The 19,125-nt window shown below is 40.2% G+C and overlaps 1 protein-coding gene across 9 annotated transcripts in view; it reads left to right on the top strand.

Moving 5' to 3' along the window:
- The window catches only part of birc6 (baculoviral IAP repeat containing 6), a 179,581-nt gene that overhangs the window by 106,873 nt on the left and 53,583 nt on the right, over positions 1-19,125 (top strand). For all 9 annotated transcript variants that reach the window (XM_028467678.1, XM_028467674.1, XM_028467673.1 and 6 more), the window contains 5 exons: positions 642-841; positions 1,584-1,917; positions 2,044-2,261; positions 7,581-7,745; positions 12,996-13,167. In XM_028467678.1, coding sequence (XP_028323479.1) covers positions 642-841; positions 1,584-1,917; positions 2,044-2,261; positions 7,581-7,745; positions 12,996-13,167 — 1,089 coding nt within the window. The remainder of the gene's footprint in view (positions 1-641; positions 842-1,583; positions 1,918-2,043; positions 2,262-7,580; positions 7,746-12,995; positions 13,168-19,125) is intronic.

The raw sequence follows: 19,125 nt of genomic DNA, 5'->3' as shown, positions 1-19,125 counted from the left end.
TTGACATTCATTTAAGTTTTTTTATTCTTCTTGTTGCCCTAGCAACCTAAAAATACCCACTGTGGGATGAAAAAAGATCTTATTTATGTCTGTGTTTTCTAAGATCAACTTTACTATTTGGGTGCAAGTGTAAAAGTACAAAGGAATGTTTGTTGATGTTTTAGGGAAGCAACCAAATGAGCCTCTCGTCAAAAACTCACCGAAAAGACAAGCATTCTGTTTAGGAAGTTCGAACACGTTAAACCCTTCTATTAACAGTCTCTGACATTTTTGTTAAATGCCTAGATAGAGGAGTCTAAGAAATACGATTAATCAGCGAGTCTCCCTTTTGAAGAGATAAGATTGTAAGACGACCCATCTATCAACCTGACTTTTATGCAGTCATAAATTAACAAGGCAGTCCGGCCAAAAAAAAGAATTAATGGAGATGGGATCTGTGTTTTCTGCCTTCTTTTTTTATCCTTCTTTGGCAACATTATTGAGGCATGAACAACACATTGGTATTAGTCTTCTTGATCCATACACTGTTCTTGGAGGGAACAGAGATTGTCTTCATACTCTGCTTGTGTTGCACTGCTATTTGGAGTCCCAAATACAATTACATACGCACACAATAGGTCCTGTTTTTGCTCTTCTTGCAGGTGACCACTGTGACCTGCTGAACAGCTGTCCTGAGGATGAGCCAATGACACCATGTGAAGAGTGTCTGGATTCTGCGAGAGACGAGTCACTGTTGGAGACCTGCCCCATCCAGTCACCACTGCAGGTCTTTGCTGGCATGGGTGGCCTGGCCCTCATCGCAGAGAGGCTGCCCATGCTCTACCCTGATGTTATCCAGCAGGTGAATCTCACAAGCTAGACAAAAATTTCCATCTTCTTTCATTTCGGCTTTAATTTAGTATAATGCATTAAACAAAGTTCACAATAAATTCATATTCAGGTATAGCTGTTATTCATTTTCTAAATGTTATTGGTTGTAGCAAAAGCCTTAGTTGAACACCATGAGATTTTGAAGTATTAACCCTTGCCCCAGGAGCAGTGATCAGACTTGGTGTAGTGCTCGAGAAGCATTTTGGTGTTAAAGGGCTTGCTCAGAGGCCTGCAGGGGTGAAGGTCAATGGGTGATTCCAACCTGTAATCCTCCAATCACTAGTCCCCCTCTTCAACCCTACTGTTCAGAAGATATTTATCCTTTCTAGAGGTGGGCTATTCAGGCCCTCCATGGCCACAGTCCTGCATGTTTTCGAAGTCTCCCTGTTTTCGCACTGCTTTCAAAAGCCTAAGGAGCAGAGAGAAAATTAAAACATCCAGGACTGGATTGTCCACATTGACCTATTGCATTGACATGGACATGTTTAGTTTTGCATCATGCAGTAAAATGTAGAAATCTAAAACCTGATTGTCTTTTGCTCTTCTAATCAGGAGCTTTATTTTAGGATTTTCATTGTATTTAATTAAAGTCAGCTTCCTTTTCCACCATGCAGATTGAACATATGACAGTGCAGAATCTCTTTTCTCCTGACCTGTCAGTATCAGCATTATCTGCTGCTTTGTATATAACACTTGGCAATGGTTCTTCATAGGTCAGCACCCCTGTGGTGTCCTCAGCCCAACAGGAGAAGCCGAAGGACAGTGACCAGTTTGAGTGGGTAACTATCGAACAGTCAGGTGAGCTGGTGTATGAGGCACCGGAGTCCATGGCAGCTGAGCCTCTACCGATCAACAAACAGCAGTCCCAGTCGTCCTCGTCCTCATCATCCTCTGTGCAGACCATGTCGCCCATCCCTGCCCACTCACTTGCTGCTTTCGGGCTCTTCTTGCGCCTGCCGGGTTATGCAGAGGTGCTGCTCAAAGAGAGGAAGCATGCCCAGTGTCTTCTTCGCCTTGTCCTGGGTGTCACAGATGATGGCGAGGGCAGTAAGTTTATAAATACTTCTGTCTGTAGACAGTTTAGTGTTAAAAGGATCCACATGCACAATCATTTTTTTTTCTGTGACAATTCTGTTACACAAATACCTGCAATTAATTCCTTCTCCTTCTCAGGTCACATCCTACAGTCTCCATCCGCTAACGTGTTACCCACATTGCCTTTCCATGTCCTAAGAGCATTGTTTGGCAGCACTCCATTAACCACAGATGATGGTGTGCTTCTGCGTCGAATGGCCCTGGAGATTGGTGCCGTCCACCTCATTCTGGCTTGTCTGTCAGCTCTTAGCCACCATGCTCCTCGTAACCCCAATACCAGCAGTAGTGTATCTGAGGTATAATACTCACTCTCAAACATATTGATGTGGAATTGCTTTGGACATGCATTTTCTCAAACAGAAAATTGTTTTTAAGCACATTTTTTTAATTTTTTTGGCCATCACCATGCTTATATGATTGAAAGAATCTAAAACAGCTTAATTGTTTATTCAAACAGCAAGTAGAGAAAGGTAGCACTGGAGAAAATGACGCTTAGTGCAGTCCGTTCCTTTCAGATCCCTCCCTCCAAAGTCCCTCCCTCAGAGAGCTAACAAGCTAACGTTAGCCCGTAGCGTTAGCCAGTAATGCCAGTAATATAACGTGCACTGTTAAAAGCATATTACTGCAGCGTCTCTCTCTCTCTCAATGTGCACACACCAATCTATCAGCAGCAGCAGCGTAACAGCAGTGTCACTCACAGCAGCCCGCACGGAGGCTGCAGTGAGAGTAGCGTGCACACGAACAAACACATGCACTACAGAGTTCTAGTGTAACAATTACAAATCAAACATAATGTAAATCAAGCAGCAGTAATTACCTTCCAAGCAGAAAAGTCGCCAATTCCATCTTCTACTCTTCCAGACCATACACTGTAAAGAAAAAGCGGCACTCCAGGCGCTACCTTGATATGAGCATTGCTGCATTTTGGCCATGGTGGAAAGGCTGTAAGCAACAGCTGTCAAACAGTCCATCAAACACAATCCTGGCTCTAATTGGTTCTTTTTGCTCAGTCGCGTTGCATCTACCAAAGGCAGCAGGTGCAGCAGGCGGGACTCAATGAGCCTGTTTTTTTCACACAAACTACTAGTGTCATCTAAGGCTGTCCTTACATAGTGACCGCTTTAGCAAATATGACAGTCACCTTTATAAGAGTTACGGACTACTTTAAATGGTGAATGGCAGGGGGTAGTTTTTATTATGACTGGTCGGCTTCCTTTGTAGTAATTTTTGCTGGCTATCATAAAATACCATCTGCAGCTTTTTATTCATTTTGCCAACCAGAAAACCACAACCAATTAGTTGTTTTAAGTGTGCATGTACATAATTTTGCAAATATTTGGAAACATTCCTACTTAAAAATTTGCTAAAGATTTTACATCTTTTTCTGATTGATTATGCCATGTTTATCATAGTTTGATCAACCATGTTTATTTATTAGGACAAGGACTGTACATTTCCCTGTGTCAGCAGACGTCATATCACTAGACACATTCTGTAGGGCAGTTTCTGTATAGTGGTGTACTTGAAACCTGACTGAAAAGTGTCATACATGCTATGAGTACCTAGGAAAGACATGAGCTGTTTTGAAGCCACCTTTTCCTGAACTTTGGCCACAAATGGGTGCTTAGATATTGTCCTGAAGTTCTTAAAATCACTGTGGGCCAAGCTAATTTTTTTGTATAGGCTTTACGAGAACAGGCTTAAAAGAGGTCGGAAACACTCCAGACAAAAGTGACCGATTGAACATTTTGGTAACCCATGGACCAGTTGTGTTAAAAACATTAAAAAAAAGTGAAGTGGAGAAGACCTTACTAGTGCTGAATGACGGTTTCCTTTTAACTAGTGTTGCAGCAATGTCTTCCAATGATACAGGACCATTTTTGATGGAGAAGTTTGTCGTGGGCTGGACTACAAGAAGGCGGAGGTTTTTTACTTTTTGAATCTTGATTTTGTTCATAAAAAAGTGAAAAGGGTCATTGTTGTCTGCCTTAATGAGCACAGAGGCAGAAGGACCAGAAGGGGACACAATTTAACTTAGCGTGTCAAATAGAACTTGGGGTTTTTTTTGTTTGTTAGATGCTATCAGTTGAGCAAAGTACAGTGATCTTGCATTCTGTTTTTGTTGTATTTGACCCCCTTGGATTTGACCCCCTTTGCTGATGGTATCCAGCTTTACTGCTCTTTTAAGCCGTCTGAGATGCAGTAGCTTAACTCCCTACTGCATTGTTTAGTGGAAATAAAACAATGGTTAAGCGACAACTCTGCTGCTAAGTGCAGACAAAACAGAAACGCTGATTATTGCCCCTGATGACTCAATTCCAGGGATTAAACAGTTCTTGGGTGACTTAGGCCAGTCTGCTAAGCCAAGCCTGAGAAACTTGGGAATTATCTTTGACAAAGACATGTAATTAGTACTCTTTTGTGTTTTTGTTGTTTTTTTTTCTTGTCTACTTTGAGACAGCAATGCATGTTTTGTTATTGCAATAAAATAAATTGATTCATTTTATTGCTTAATTGTGACCATCACCAGCCCTCCCTAAGGAAGGGTAGGAAATCCTTTATTATAGGGAGGATATAAAAAGGGAGAGCAGTGTTACACCTAAGTGGAGGGGGAGGGGAAAGGGAGCAGGGAGGAGAGACTGAAGGTAGGAAATAGAAAGGGTGGGGAAGAATAGATTGTTTTACAGTGAGGGTGAGATGTGAAGTTGTAGAATATATTGTGCTTATTATGTTGTGTAATCAAGCCAGTATAGTGACAAGTGTGAAGCATAGCTATAATGGTGGTGGCTGTGGACAGGGGGAATGAGTGAGTGGTAGTACCTAAAGCAGGTATTTGGGATTAACGTGTCTAAAGTTAAGCCCAGTATGAGTTTTATCCCACATCCCAAGACGTGCCAGTGCATCGTATACCAGTATATGTGCAAAAAACCGCTACCGCAAACCCAGGAACTGCCCCGGGCCCGCAGATGTAGCCAGGCCAGCAGAAAGAGTGGGGACCAGGGAGCCCCAGGCCACCCCCCCACGGCCGAGCAAACCCCCCAGACTCCCCCACCCACAGGCATGGTAGGGCACGGCCCGCACCACCCTCCCCGGAAGACCCCGGCCAGGCCCGCCGGACCCCAAGGGCACCACCGCAGGACAGGGGACCCCAAGGGCGAGCCCCCGGGCCAAACCCCCGTGGGCATGCCCCCAAGGTAACCAAGAGAAGAGACAAGCACCAAGCCCCACCCGTAGGGAAGGGGCACCCCCACGCCCCACCAGGCCGGCACCGATCGGAGAGACCCTGCAAAGAGAGCCCCCAGCAACACGCCCCCCAGAGAGCCACTGCCCCGCCACGCCCGACCGCACCCTCCCGATCCCCACACTGCGGCCCAGCCATCAACAGAGGGGCTCGGCCCACACCCGACAGGCCCGAATGTGTGAAGTTACCCACCACCCTGTTATGGTGCCTCTCCATTCCCCAATGGAGAGGCACTTCCCTATCCCCTGAGTGAATGTATGAAATGCTATTAAAAAGGGTGGATGGAGGGGAGCGGTGCACCACATCCAGCCTGTGTATAAATGTGTATGTGGTGCAATAGCTCCGGAGGTTGGAAGTGGTTGTCCCATCCTCCGGGGGGTGGTGTGTTGAGGTGTAATTAAAATTGGAGGGATTAGGGCAGTCAGAGGTGGGAGTGCCGCCCCTGTGCCACTACTTAGTAGCACAGGCGGAAGCCCTCTCCACCCCCAGCCCCCCAAGGGTTGGGCATGTGAGTGTGGTGCAACAAGTGGGTGAGCCAGACCAGCTGGGAGTGAGTGATGTGAAGTGCCCATGTAGGAAGCCTGTCTGGTAGGAGCCCGGCCCATCCGCATGGCGGGCCACCGGTGAGGGTAGATGGCGCAGACGGGCACGCGGCACTGCCGGCCCCAGGGACGCACTGAGCAGCACAACCGGAACTGGTCATACACGCATTTATATCATCACGCATTGACTTTTGTAATTCTGTTTTTACTTGTTTCAATAAGTCGACCCTAAACAGACTCCAGATCGTTCAGAACGCTGCTGCCAGACTTTTAACTGGTGCTCCCAGAACATCCCACATCACCCCCATTCTTTCTACTCTTCACTGGCTTCCAGTTAAGTTTCAAATAGAATACAAAATCTTAGTTCTTACGTTCCAAGCGTTACATGGTCAGGCCCCTCAAAATATCACGGACTTGTTGTGCCCCTACACTTCAGGGCGAAGCCTTCGGTCTTCAGGTCCCAAAAACTAAATTTAAAACCCGAGGAGACCTGGCATTCCAGGCTGTGGCCCCCAGACTCTGGAATAACCTGCACCAGTCTCTCTGGGAGCTCAACTGTGTGGACATTTTAAAAAACTGTTGAAGACTTTGCTTTTCAGAAAAACTTTTAGTTAACTGGATTTTAAATTTTCATTATCCATTTATGTTGTTGCTCTTATGATGTATATGCACCCATGTTTTATTCTATTATGATGTTGCACTTGTATTTTCACCACAGCTCTGTAAAAGCGCTTTATAAATAAATTACTTTATTTATTTATTATTATTATTATTTATTTTTTTTATATAGCGCTTTATCACCACACTGAAGCAGTCTCAAAGCGCTTTACATATCAGCTCATTCACCCAATCACTCTCACATTCACACACCAGTGGGACAGGACTGTCATGCAAGGCGCTAGTCGACCACTGGAAGTAACTTAGGGCTCAGTGTCTTGCCCAAGGATACTTCGACACATAGTCAGGTACTGGGATCAAACCCCCAACCGCTCGATCAGAAGACGACCCACTACCACCTGAGCCACGGTCGCCTTATCTTGTCTTGTCTGTGACAGGTGCTATAGAAATCAATGTTACTTACTCCTCTATGATTTTGTTTAGGGAAGACATATGGTCATAAGCTGTGTTTTACATTTACATGCAGCTGATTGACCCAAATCAATATCAAAAACATGTGAATGAGGTGTGAATATGTTGAGAAAGTTGGTATATTAATCTTCCTGAACCTGAAAACCAAAACTAGGAAGCCTCCGGGCAGGGATTTTACACTAAAAAGAGCCTAACCTTACCATTTTAAAATCTTCAATGCTGTTTTTTAAAGCATGGAGTGGTTTCTTCATGACCTAAATACAAATTACCAACAAGCCATTTCTCTTATTTCCTGCTGAGCTGTGCTCCTGGATTGTGTGGGTGGGGGTGGGGCGGTACTACCAGCCTGTGACAGAGGGGGGAGGAAGAGGAGGAGGTTTAACACAGATGTTGATTAATCTGTGACATGCCAAAATCGGCCATATTAATCGGTCAGACTCTAATGACATATATATATATAGAATATTAACGGAAAAACATCCCAATGCTCATATACTATAAAACGTAGACAGAGGGAGATCTAGAGTGGTTCCAAGTGTAACAGGAATATTTGTTAAAAATATGTCACGAGAACTCTCCCGTAGCCCTAGGCATGCCTGTGCTACCACAACAGATGTGCGTGTAATTGCTGCTATTGGATCCCATACTGCTGCCCTGTCTGGGATATGTAGTCCCAATAGTGCACACCAAAAATACCTGCAAGCTAATTGAAATGAGATATTTTCTTGCATGTGTTTTTGCAGCCACAGATGTCAAGTTGTCATGGTGGGGCAACCAGTGAGGAACAGCAGTTGTACTGGGCAAAAGGAACTGGTTTTGGTACTGGTTCTACGGCATCAGGCTGGGACGTGGAGCAGGCCCTCACCAAACAGCGGCTGGAAGAGGAGCATGTCACTTGTCTTCTCCAGGTAAATCACATCACATAACTTTGTCTAGGGCAGTGGTTCCCAAATGGTGTGCCGCGACACATTGGTGTACCGTGAGGCAAGTCAAGGTGTGCTGTGGGATTTTGTGACAACCATACTGTTGCGGCGATCTGCCTGAGTGCTTCAAGCACGGGGTGCGCTGTGATGTCATTTTTGGCACGGGCACCTCATGACGTCTCGCGCCCGTCAAGCATAAATCAGGCTGGGTGCATGTGCCGGTCCACGCGCATGCCGGCGTGCTCATACTGATCCGTGTGCATGCAGCCTTGCACACTGCTCCGTGTGCTTGCATGATTCTCCGAGCCACACCTCAACGGGTGAGCGCAATCAAACTAATGAGAAAGTCAACCTATGAATGGCCTTTAACTGTGCACAACTTAGCTGAGAACCGCTGAAAAGTGCACTGCACAATACGCACAGGAAAAGGACTGAAAGCAAAGGGCTACTGGGGAGCTTTTAAGGACTAGACTGTTAAAATGTAAACTCATCATTATTTAATGAATTTGCTCAATTCATTTGGTGAGTTACGTTGTTTATATGAGAAGAGGAAAATAGTTTAAAATTTGCTTAAAACCTTGTTTATGTATTTAAGGGCTAAAATAAGTTAGTATTTAAAATATAGCAAATTTCTCTTTAATAAAATTCAGAGTGAAATATTTATTTTATATAGTGTATAGGAATAGTATGATATAAAAGTATTTCTGTTGAGAAATTGTTGAAATAAAAATTGAAATTGCAATATCTATAATTGATATAAACCTAAGGAAAATGGTTTCAGGTTATAAAAGTAGACCTAGTTTTCTGTTTGGTTAATGCCTATTTTTACAGATTACTACCTGCATGGATTTAATTTAAAAAAAAAAGTATAAAATATACTTTTACCAAATGAAATGTACTGACGTGAAATTGTGTTTATTACCTTACCTTGTTTGGTGAAAAATTATGAAGTTATTTGCATTGTGTTTGGTGTTCAAAGGTTTTTCACCTTTGTTGTCACTTGAAAGAATAAAAGTAAGAATAGGTGAAATCCTTAGTCTAATCAAGTCCTTCCTTTTTCAAGTGTGGGAAGCCATGACATAGACACTTGACACATACATTATTATTGCAATACAACTACACAAAAATAATTACATTTAAATGTACTACTTTGTATGCACTTATTTCTTAATAGAGAGGCAAACTCTATACCTAAGAACAAAGCAGTGAGAGGGAAACATGTCATAAAGGCTATTTTGCACAATAGGTGTGCCTTCAGATTTTTGCTTTTCTTTTGGTGTGCTTTGGGCACAAAAAGTTTAAGAACCACTGGTCTAGGGTCCTAGATCTGTTCATTTAAAGTACAGGATCTCAGTGTCAGTTTCAAAAGTGGATTGCAAGCTAAGTGTGTTTTTATTCTTTGCAAGCTTTTGAGATGCACCAAAATTCATATCTGGATATTTTTTCAACAAGCGGAAATATACTACATAAACCTTACCATTTTTTTTCCCCCAACAAGCTCGTTCCAGAAAGAAGAGGAGAAGTGAGTAAGGCAGTCACTGACACTTAACCCTGTTAATGTTTTTGGTTTTTACTGATAAGTCCTATCCTTGCATATTGTGCATCATAAACAAGCAGTTCTGCTACTGACAAGGTTTTCCCTCTCATTTTGGAGTGGATCAACAAGTGGGCTGTGAACTCAAAATCAAGCCAAATCGAATTGATAGATGGAATATAAGCTGTTCTCCGCCCATTCGGACTGAGTCCTGGACTATATTCGTGTGAAAGCAGTCTAAGTTTTATAGCATAGCTTGTTTCAGGGCAGGTCTGTGTTGCAGCATTCAGTTCTTAAGGCACACTCTGCAATCTATCGTCATCCATGTGCTGTTGTAAGAGTACGTGGCCCCTTTAAGAGAGGAGAGATCAGCTTACCACATGGTTTTGAGAGAGGGAGAGACCTAGAACCAGTGTCTGTCACACTTCTGTTGATAATTGCTTGTCAGGCTTGAACATAGTGAGTTTGTTAAGGATAGGAAAAAATGCAAATTTTTTTCACATTGTCTCAGAGATTCCAACACTTGTACAGCTGATGGTGTTATACGAGGATATGATCAGATGTCTCCCTGATGTTTCATACAATTAGCTGCTAATGCAGAAAGTCAACGTAGTTCATCAAACTCTGCTGTTGCGTCATTATGTTGCCTCTCAACTTGTGAGATTGAGTAAGTGAATGAATAAGTGAGTGAGGGTGGGGCGTTTTTACTCAGAGGTTGTTCTCTGTAAAGTGGAGTTTGTGTGAGAGCCAGGCAGAAGAAGTAGCAAAAGCAGCAACTCCTTTAACTTAAAAATGTAAAAATATAAGCAATACTGTACATTTTAATATGATCTCTCTATATATTGTTATTAAGCAATGTCACATGAGTGGGAGTGTTGTTCTAATGAAATATCAGCCCTGGTGTGATTTAGTCATCTGAATGCCGTAGATAATCACACCAGTGTTGATATTTCATCACAACAGCGCGAGGGCTTCTGATTGGACAGGAGGGAACAAAAAGCCCCACAACAAATCTTTTCTTTTCGGCTACAACATTGAAGACCACATAATAAGAGCTGTTTTCACTTTCATTTTTTTTTTTTTGAACAAGGTTTATTTATGATTTTTACAATACAGTCATCAGAATAAGCCATTCTCATTATTGAAATAAAACAAGGAACCCCGCCCCCTCCACCCTCCCACAGAAACATTGAGGAAGCCACAATAGTCAAAAGATTACAAAATAATAACAATAATAATGAAAAACATACAGTAATTAAACAAGATAACGATAATACCTAACAATGATAACAATAACAAAGAAGAATATATGTATACATATGCATACACACATAAAATAAAGACGAGTAAACAAAATACAGTCCAGTGAGTTACAATAAATTATACATTACGTCATCTTGGTCACAAACTGACTTTGGAAAGCATAGCTGCGCGGAGCAGTGACATGTGAACCAAAGGGGCACCTAAAGACCAAAGAAAGTTTCTAATGTTTGGGTTTGTAATATCTGTTACAGAGAAAGAACTTAAGGTTCAGTCACTTATAAAATTATCAGAGCTTAGACTTTCAACATGACTTAGAAAGGGCTGCCATGACAGTAAAAATTTGTCAGCTGACCCTCTGACTGTATACCTTATCTTTTCTAGTTTAACAAAGTACAGCATGTCTTTAATCCACTGTGTAAATGTTGGAGGGTTACATTCTTTCCATCTAATCAAAATCTGTCTTCTGGCTATAAGAGTGGCAAAAGACAGACAGCTTTGTGTGTGGTGTTCCAAGCCCAGGTTTGTCGTCTCCACACCAAATACAGCCAGGAAGGCAGATTGTCTTAAGTCCTTGCCTATAATTTTGGAAAGTGTATCAAATATGAACTTCCAGTAATTAGATAACCCAGGGCATTCCCAAAGCATATGAATTAAAGTGGCTGGGAATTGCTTGCAACGATCACATATGGGATTTATATTTATTAAAAATCTTGAAAGTTTAACTTTGGTCCAGTGTAGCCGGTGAAATATTTTAAATTGCATGATGGTATGTTTCATACATGTTGAAGATGTGTATATTCTATAAATCATCTTTGACCATAGGATGTCTGAAACGCTCACACCGAGGTCCTTCTCCCAGATGTTTTTAAGAGACTTTAGACTGGTTGAGCCTTCTCCCATTAGTAACGAGTAGATGTCACCTATCTTTCCCCTCTTGGATGATCTGAGATCATAAATCAAGTCCAGGAGAGTGTCTGGGGGCTTTAAAGGGTTCACTTTCATTTTTATTTTAATTTTGAGCAGCAGCTCGACAATAACATACTGTTTCACTTTTTTCCTCGGAGCAGGAGAAGAGAGAGAGAGTAGCAGAGAAGGGAGGCTGAAGCCAGCAGTTAATGCAACAGCTGTTTTACCACCACAACACAGGACGTTCAGTGAAAAATTAACTTCATAATGATCTGCGTGTCATTATTGAAGCTCTGTGGATCTGTTGCTTCATGCTCCGATGAAGCCTGTTCCGTTTGTCGATGTCTGTGTGCGCCTAATGAGTCTGTGTCCGTGTAAATTTCCGCATGTTTATGCTTCCATCCATCCACTCTTTTCATTATATTCATATAAGTCTCTTATTAAAAAATAGTCTTGGCTTCAATCCGGCCGGGCCAGCTTGGACTAAGTTGTCAACAGCGCATCATTGGGAGAAGTCAAACATGCACAAAATAACCGGAATTAACTTAAAGCGGAATTTAGTGTTTGCAAAATCGAGCCACCTAATTCTGATTTAAATTTATTTTGCATTACATTTGCGTTCAGAATTAAGTGTTTGCTTGGTAAGTCTAAAGAGGAATTAACTTTTATTCTGAATTAAAGGGGAATTAACGCTCCCATGTTCACGTGGCTACTGTGTTTTCACAGGTGGCATAGAACCTTAGGGTTAGTGTACAAGGGCTAAATATTATCCAGATATATATCAAGCTGAAGGTCAAAAGCTGACGTGAATATCCAAGTAACAATTAAGGGAACAAATCCACTTTTACTATTTACATAGTATTTTAGTATAGAGTTTAGGGCTGTAATCAACCAAGGAAATGGTTGGTCGACCAAGACTATGGCACACGTAGTAATTAGTCTACCCAAAAAAAAAACGGAGAATAAATGAGCAGGTGCAGAGGAGGGTGAGGAGAAGGAAAAGAGAGACCAATATTTTGTTTTCCCGTTTTGTGGTGCCGATTTGCTTTTAAACACAGACCATTTATGATATGAACCTTATTCAAGCTTTGACCAGAACCCGACAAAGCAAAAGAAAAACCTGCAGGTCCTACAGACATTAGGTATTTATATCGGAGCCCGACCTGAAACCGACTGCGCAGTGACAGCTGAAGCGCAACATTTTTGCAGTGCAGCACGCACTGCTGGACATATAATGTCTGCTGGACATATAATACATTATATGTCCAGCTGTTGCTGGACATATAATGTATTTAATGCCTAAACATGATTCTATTGATATTTAATCCTAATCACCTATGTAAGTGCATTGCATTTTTTTTTTGTTACTGTACTGAAGCTGATACAATTGCTGGCGACCAATGAAAATCTTGGTCGACCAAGACGGCATCGATCAATTAGTCGACTAAACGACCAAAGTTGGCAGCCCTATTAGATTTTGCATGTTCTCCATTGGCTTGTCTATTAAAAATTGGATTTTTTTTCCCCTGTAGGTCCTGGCAAGCTATATCAATCCAGCAGGCTCCAGCAGCTGTCACAGCGCTGATGCATGTTCTTCAGACAGTAGAAGCCACAACAGCCCAGCCCTGCCAGCAGTGCTGCAGGAGCTCTTGAGCCAATCCTGCCTCATTCCTGCCATGTCGTCCTACCTACGCAACGACTCAGGTAATCCAAGTTTTCTCACTGAACAAAAGAAGGCAGTGTTTGGCGTAAAGCAAGGAACATGTGACGACGTAGGTCCTGTGAACCTTGGAAAAAGTTCTATGTATGAGTTCACCTGCCCCTTTGTTTTCAAGGCTTGTAATTATTTTTATTTATTTATTTTTTTATTTATTCAGTTTATTTCCGACATGGTTACATTCACTTTTTTTTTTTTTTTTTTTTTCTTTTTTTTCTTTTTTTGTACATGCCGAAAAAGGAGACGAGAGAAGCAGTTTGCTTATCCGGGTCCCGTCCCCTGTTTTACCATCGCAAATTTACATGGGTTTACATGTCTCTCTGGTCAAACATTCTTGATTTCTTCTGAACGTCCATCTGTAGTCAGTGTTGTCCTCTCTATCTTTGTTTGTGTTGGCTTTGTTCCCTGCCAGACGTTGTTAGCATTCCTCCAGTTCAAGAATAGTTCCTCTTTCGAAGGTGTTTGGAAGGTTTTTCCCTTTTCATCCACAATGTCACCTTGTTTTGTCTCTACATCAAGGGTAATCCAGCTGTTGTTAGTTCCATTGGCAGTGTTGTATCCTCCACTGTCTAATGATGGGATCAGATCCAACTTGTATAAACACATCACTACATCCCAGTTCACAAGCAAGGCAGTATTTTAATGTAATATATCTTAGTTCATAAGTGTGTTTCTAACTGCTGTTGTTAGTTTTATTGGCAGTGTTGTATTTTCCACTGTTAGATTTAACTTGTATAAACACATTATTATATCTTAGTTCATAAGCAAGGTAGTAATTTCATTGTATATAAAAAAAATCGTGTTTCTAACTGCACATATGACAATAAACACTTTGAATTTAAATTTAATGTAATCCTTAATCACCCCACCACCTAGCAATTGAAATGAATAAATGACAGACCTTTTTTACTCTTGGTTTCACATTTAAATCGGTCTCCGTAAAATAATCACAGTCTGAGTTTTGTTTCCAGTGTTTATATAGATCTGGGTCCATATCCATGATTACCATCAGTAGTGTTGTTGTTTAGGTGGATCCTTCGTATTTTCCCAAGTTGTCCATCGTTTTGATGAGAAGTGGTTTTCCGTCCTCTTCTTCCAGGATGTAAATCCTGCAGTTTTTTGACCAAGTCTTGACAATCTTTCCTTCTTTTTTTATTTGACGTGCCTTCCATGCAATGCTTGCATTTTGTTTCGTCAGGTTTTCATTGATGTACACCTTCGTTCCCTTGAGTTTATTTCTTTGCTTGAGTATTTCTCCTTTGAATTTTATATTCGTGAAGGTTATTTTTACAGCTCTGGTATCATTTCTCTTTGGCAGGAGATGGCAGGAGTTGATGTTGTCAGGGTTCAGGACAATGTCCTTCGACTTCAGGAAGTCAATGACCTGTTGTTCAATCGATTTTGTTTCTTCGTCACTCCTGGGTTTTATCTTTAGGCCTGTGATGATGACATCTTTCTCTCTTTCCTTTTGTTCCAGCTGTTCAACCCTCGCGTTCAACAATTTTATCTCTTCAGCATTTCTTTCATTCTTTTCTTTCAGTACCTTTGTTTCGCTTTGTAGTCTTTCCAGTGAGTTTTCCAGCGTCTTTTCCAACGACTTTATCTCGGCAGATAGGTTTTGTAGACCCTCGCGTATCATCTCCTTGACCTCTTCCAAACCCGAATTGGGTTCTGAAGGGCCTCCCTGCGGTTTTTTCACCATTTTCCTTCAGTCTTGGGCCCAGTTTTTCAGGCTGTTCAGGCTGTTCAGCTGTAGCCAGCTGTAGCCAAGGTCGTGTTATCGGAGCAAACGAAAACACGTCTGCTCTCTCCAAAGACCAGAGAAGTTAACTTTGGGTTCAGTGTCTTGCCCAAGGACACTTCGACACATAGTCAGGTACTGGGATCGAACCCCCAACCTCTCGATCAGAAGACGACCCACTGGTAGAGACGGTAAAGCAATAGGAGATCCACTGTGCAGGTGCTGTCACCAAGCTATAGGAGGAGGGAACACTTTTTTTTTTGTTTTTTCCGCACGGACTTAGAACGATTTTTTTTTTTTTTTTTATTTTGTTATTTTTTTTATTTACAGAGATACTTACAATGTACAAACAATATTTACAAATCATATACATACAAAGGAGGGATCACATCAATCTCATAAAACACCAGTGACATCACCCAGAAAATGCATACAAATATAGTTTTCTCAGGGAATCAGTTCCTGTTTATTGTATTTTATCCTTTATGGTTTATTATGTTAGAGAAGAAGCATTATTGTCAAATAGTTTTTTTTTAAAAAGACAGTGGATTTGTTATGAGTTGATTATTTATATTAGTTAAACATAAATTGATGTGCAAAGGAAACTGAATGATTATTTTTTTTAATTTCAACCATATAAATTCTAACTTCATTTATTAGTTTTTTTTCATTATTATCATTTCATTATATTCTTTTGTTTATGTACTCTGATCATGCACCAAACAACACTATAAGTAATTCATAAGTATTTCTAACTTGGACAAATACAATAATAATAATACAAAAAGGCTTCAGTATTGCGATATTACCCGGAACTGTGATACTTTGTCTGGTATAGTATCGTTGTTACTCATTTTGGTATTGTGACAACTCTAATTTTAATGTTTTTCTTGCTAAATCACACTAAGAACTTTTTTTAAAAAACATTAGTTCTGTGCATTGGAAGGTCTGAATTTTTAACCTTAAGTATCGCATAGGACTGGGATAAATGATTACTTTTTTAAACGATTAATCCAGCGATAATTTTTTCGATGCATCGATTATTCTAACGATTCATTTTTCCAATTCTATTCGATTTGACTCGATTCAATTATCGATCATCTCCCCATTAATTGATTAAAAGTAATTTATACATGTTGATTTACATATTTAAAATGAAAAAAAATACATGAATTGCTTAACATTGCAATATGTTTATTGCTATTTAACTCAAAATTCCAAAATAAAGTTCAAGTACGAATATAAAATTGTTTGGAAAATGCAGCACATATTAAAAAAAAAACCTGAAAAGAAATGTCCTTCTGTAGCAACATTGTTGATAAAGGATGAGGGTTATGAGGAATAGCTACCTTCGACGAATGAGTGCGTGTCAACACTGCCTTGCACTTTTGAATCTCCGAGGAGCCACTCGCGTTAGTTATTCTTTGCCCGCCGCCATCTTTGTTTTGGTCTGACGACGCATCGGCGCGCATATTTTGCATCGTCCCGGCCCTAGTATCGCATATTCTAGAGCTGGGCAATATGGATACAATCCTATATCTTGATAATTTTTTCTCAAAGTGACGATATACAATATAAATCTCGATAATTTTAATTTAAAAAAAGTCTTTCAAGAAAGACAATTCAAAATACAGATACAAAATACAGTAAGCAGAACATTAAACTGTGAGCCAGATAGCTAATTAATAATTAACATGTAGGTGGTAGCAGCGTACCTTAGGATGAGAGATCACCCGTGATGGGCAGAGCTCAGAGGAAGAGGAAAGGAATTTACAAAACAGAAAATGGCGCTACGAGAGTTGATGCTGAAGTTCCCACCAGCTCACAGCCGCGCACACTTGACCAGAGCATGTGTGGAACTAAGTGGACCATTGGGTGGTGAGAGAAAACAATCAACTAACCGGGCTAAACGGGTCATCTCTGTCGGGAGGAAAAGGAAGTTGCGTGTGTGGAGAATGATGGGGGAGAGACTTGGAGGATGGCCAAAATACAGTAAGCAAACCATTCAACTCTGACTAAGACAGCAAATAATAATTTTGCCATCAAAAGCCCGTTTTCAAAGTTGTTTTTGTAGTTTTATAGAAGGAAACGAATGTTGAGATGTCCCTAAAGCAAAAAAAAATGCTTCAAAGTCACTAATACATTTTTTCAGAAAAAGCCGTTTTTCTCAGCTTTTTGTCACAAACTAAAGATTTGTGTGAAACTTGCCTCTATTCAACTGCGGATTACAGAAGAATGAAACAAGCTTGAAAATTTTCTGATGAAATTACAGACTTTAATCTTTGAAAATCTGGTGTCAGAATTCAAATTGGTACAAAATATTCTGTGGGTCTTTATAAATCAGTCAAAATGCTCAAAAACGGCTGGCACTCTAGGGGGTAGAAATTGTGAAAATGGCTGGCACTGAATGAATTAATGCATTTTTGCTACATTAGTCACATTTCTGCCACTTCTCTATCAGATTTTAATGCCTTTTCTGCACATTTTTTTCACTTTTGAGACATTTTCCGCACTTATAAACCCTTTCCACCATTTTTACCACCTAATGTTGCATATATTGACCCATTATTGTCACTTTTAACTTCTTGTCACCATATCATGCTTATTTTTGCCAATTTAACCACATTTATGATTAATCATGTCCTTTATTTGCCAGTTTAAACTAATTGTTTCTACTTTTTAAATTTCATTATCCCAACCCCTAAAACATATATTAATATAAAATAAGTGAGAAAGACATGTATAGATATAGGCGATATTCTAATTTTCTTTATCATCAAAATAGAAAACTCGATATATCTTATATATTAATATATATCCCAGCCCTAGCATATTCACATAGATATTTTGTCTTAATGTTGTTGGCGTTGTCTGTTTGTGATTGTATCAAGAAGGTTTTCTTAGGGATATTAAGATCACGAGTCTTTCTCCTGCTTTTATGACTGCATTGGCTTTGACCAGGTACTCTGATCTCCTCTCAGAACATGTATGTTAGGTCCATTGAAATATCAAGTACAGCAAACCTTAAAAAAAACCAGATCTAATTTCCAAAAGTGTTGGTATGCTAATGTAATATAATTGGACAGAAGGACGGACACACAACAGTGTAGATTGACCATCAAATGTATATAAACGGCTCAGGTTTATTAGCCCTGCAATGGACAGGTGACCTGTAAATAGGCATTCTTGGCCTAAACATGGAGACTTCTAAAAAAAAAATTCCACTTGTACGTAGCCTTCTCTGTAGATGGCTGCTTCAAGACCAAGTTAAACTGATGAAAACAGCATTTTTTTTTCTGTCCTTTATTTTTATTTTTTATATTTCTCTAAAATAATAGAATAATGTCTCTAAAATAGTGAAGTTAAAATGACAGAACACATCCTAAATTTGATCAAATACTAAATGTTCAATAAATTTGGTCAATAGTAATATGAAATACTGAAAGTTTCCAGTTCATGAGAGCTAAAACTTAATTAAATAACCCTAACATATAATGTAGTGTCATATTATGTTTTTATATTGTTACGGCAAAATTTGCGGTTGACCTCATTTGGAGACATGATTTATTGCTCTGGTTGAGTGATGGAGTCCAGGCGAAGCATTGATGATTTTATAAAAAAGGTTTATTATAAAACTAAGTAAAAAAAAAAAGTACAAAGTGGAACAAAAAGAAAAGGTCCCAACCCTGAAAGAAAGAAAAGGAGGGAGTCAGATGCTCCCACAGTGGAAATGTTGGAGGATGATGAAGATGTGTATATTATGAGGAAGATTGGGCGCCACTCTTATCTATCCTTGATCGTGTGTGCGTTCGTGTATATCTGCATGTGAGTTTGAGTTTTGGCCTCAGCAGAGACTGTGTTGCACTGAGTACAATACGATCTGTACTGTTTAATCTAACATGATTCAGCTGTTCAAAAGTGTAAAAAGTAATGGAGTCATCATGTATTAAAACATGACAAATTGTACACATGAACATACATTTGACGATATGATGATGAATATAAAAATCTGCCATAATATCTAAAAAGGTACAATCATACTGAATATCCATATCTTTTATACCAGCTGTTGTGACCCAACAATATGGATCAAGTACAGTTGCAATGAAGTGCAGATAATTCAAATAGATCTCTTTGAAACATGTGCTGACATACTCTAAATCCTAAATTATGCTATTTGTAACTACAGCATTGCTGTGACGCA

The sequence above is a fragment of the Gouania willdenowi genome, chromosome 15 (assembly GCF_900634775.1).
Source record: "Gouania willdenowi chromosome 15, fGouWil2.1, whole genome shotgun sequence".
Classification (NCBI taxonomy): Eukaryota; Metazoa; Chordata; class Actinopteri; order Blenniiformes; family Gobiesocidae; genus Gouania; species Gouania willdenowi.
Note: the sequence above shows the minus strand (reverse complement) of the source record. Positions and strands in the feature narration are given on the sequence as shown.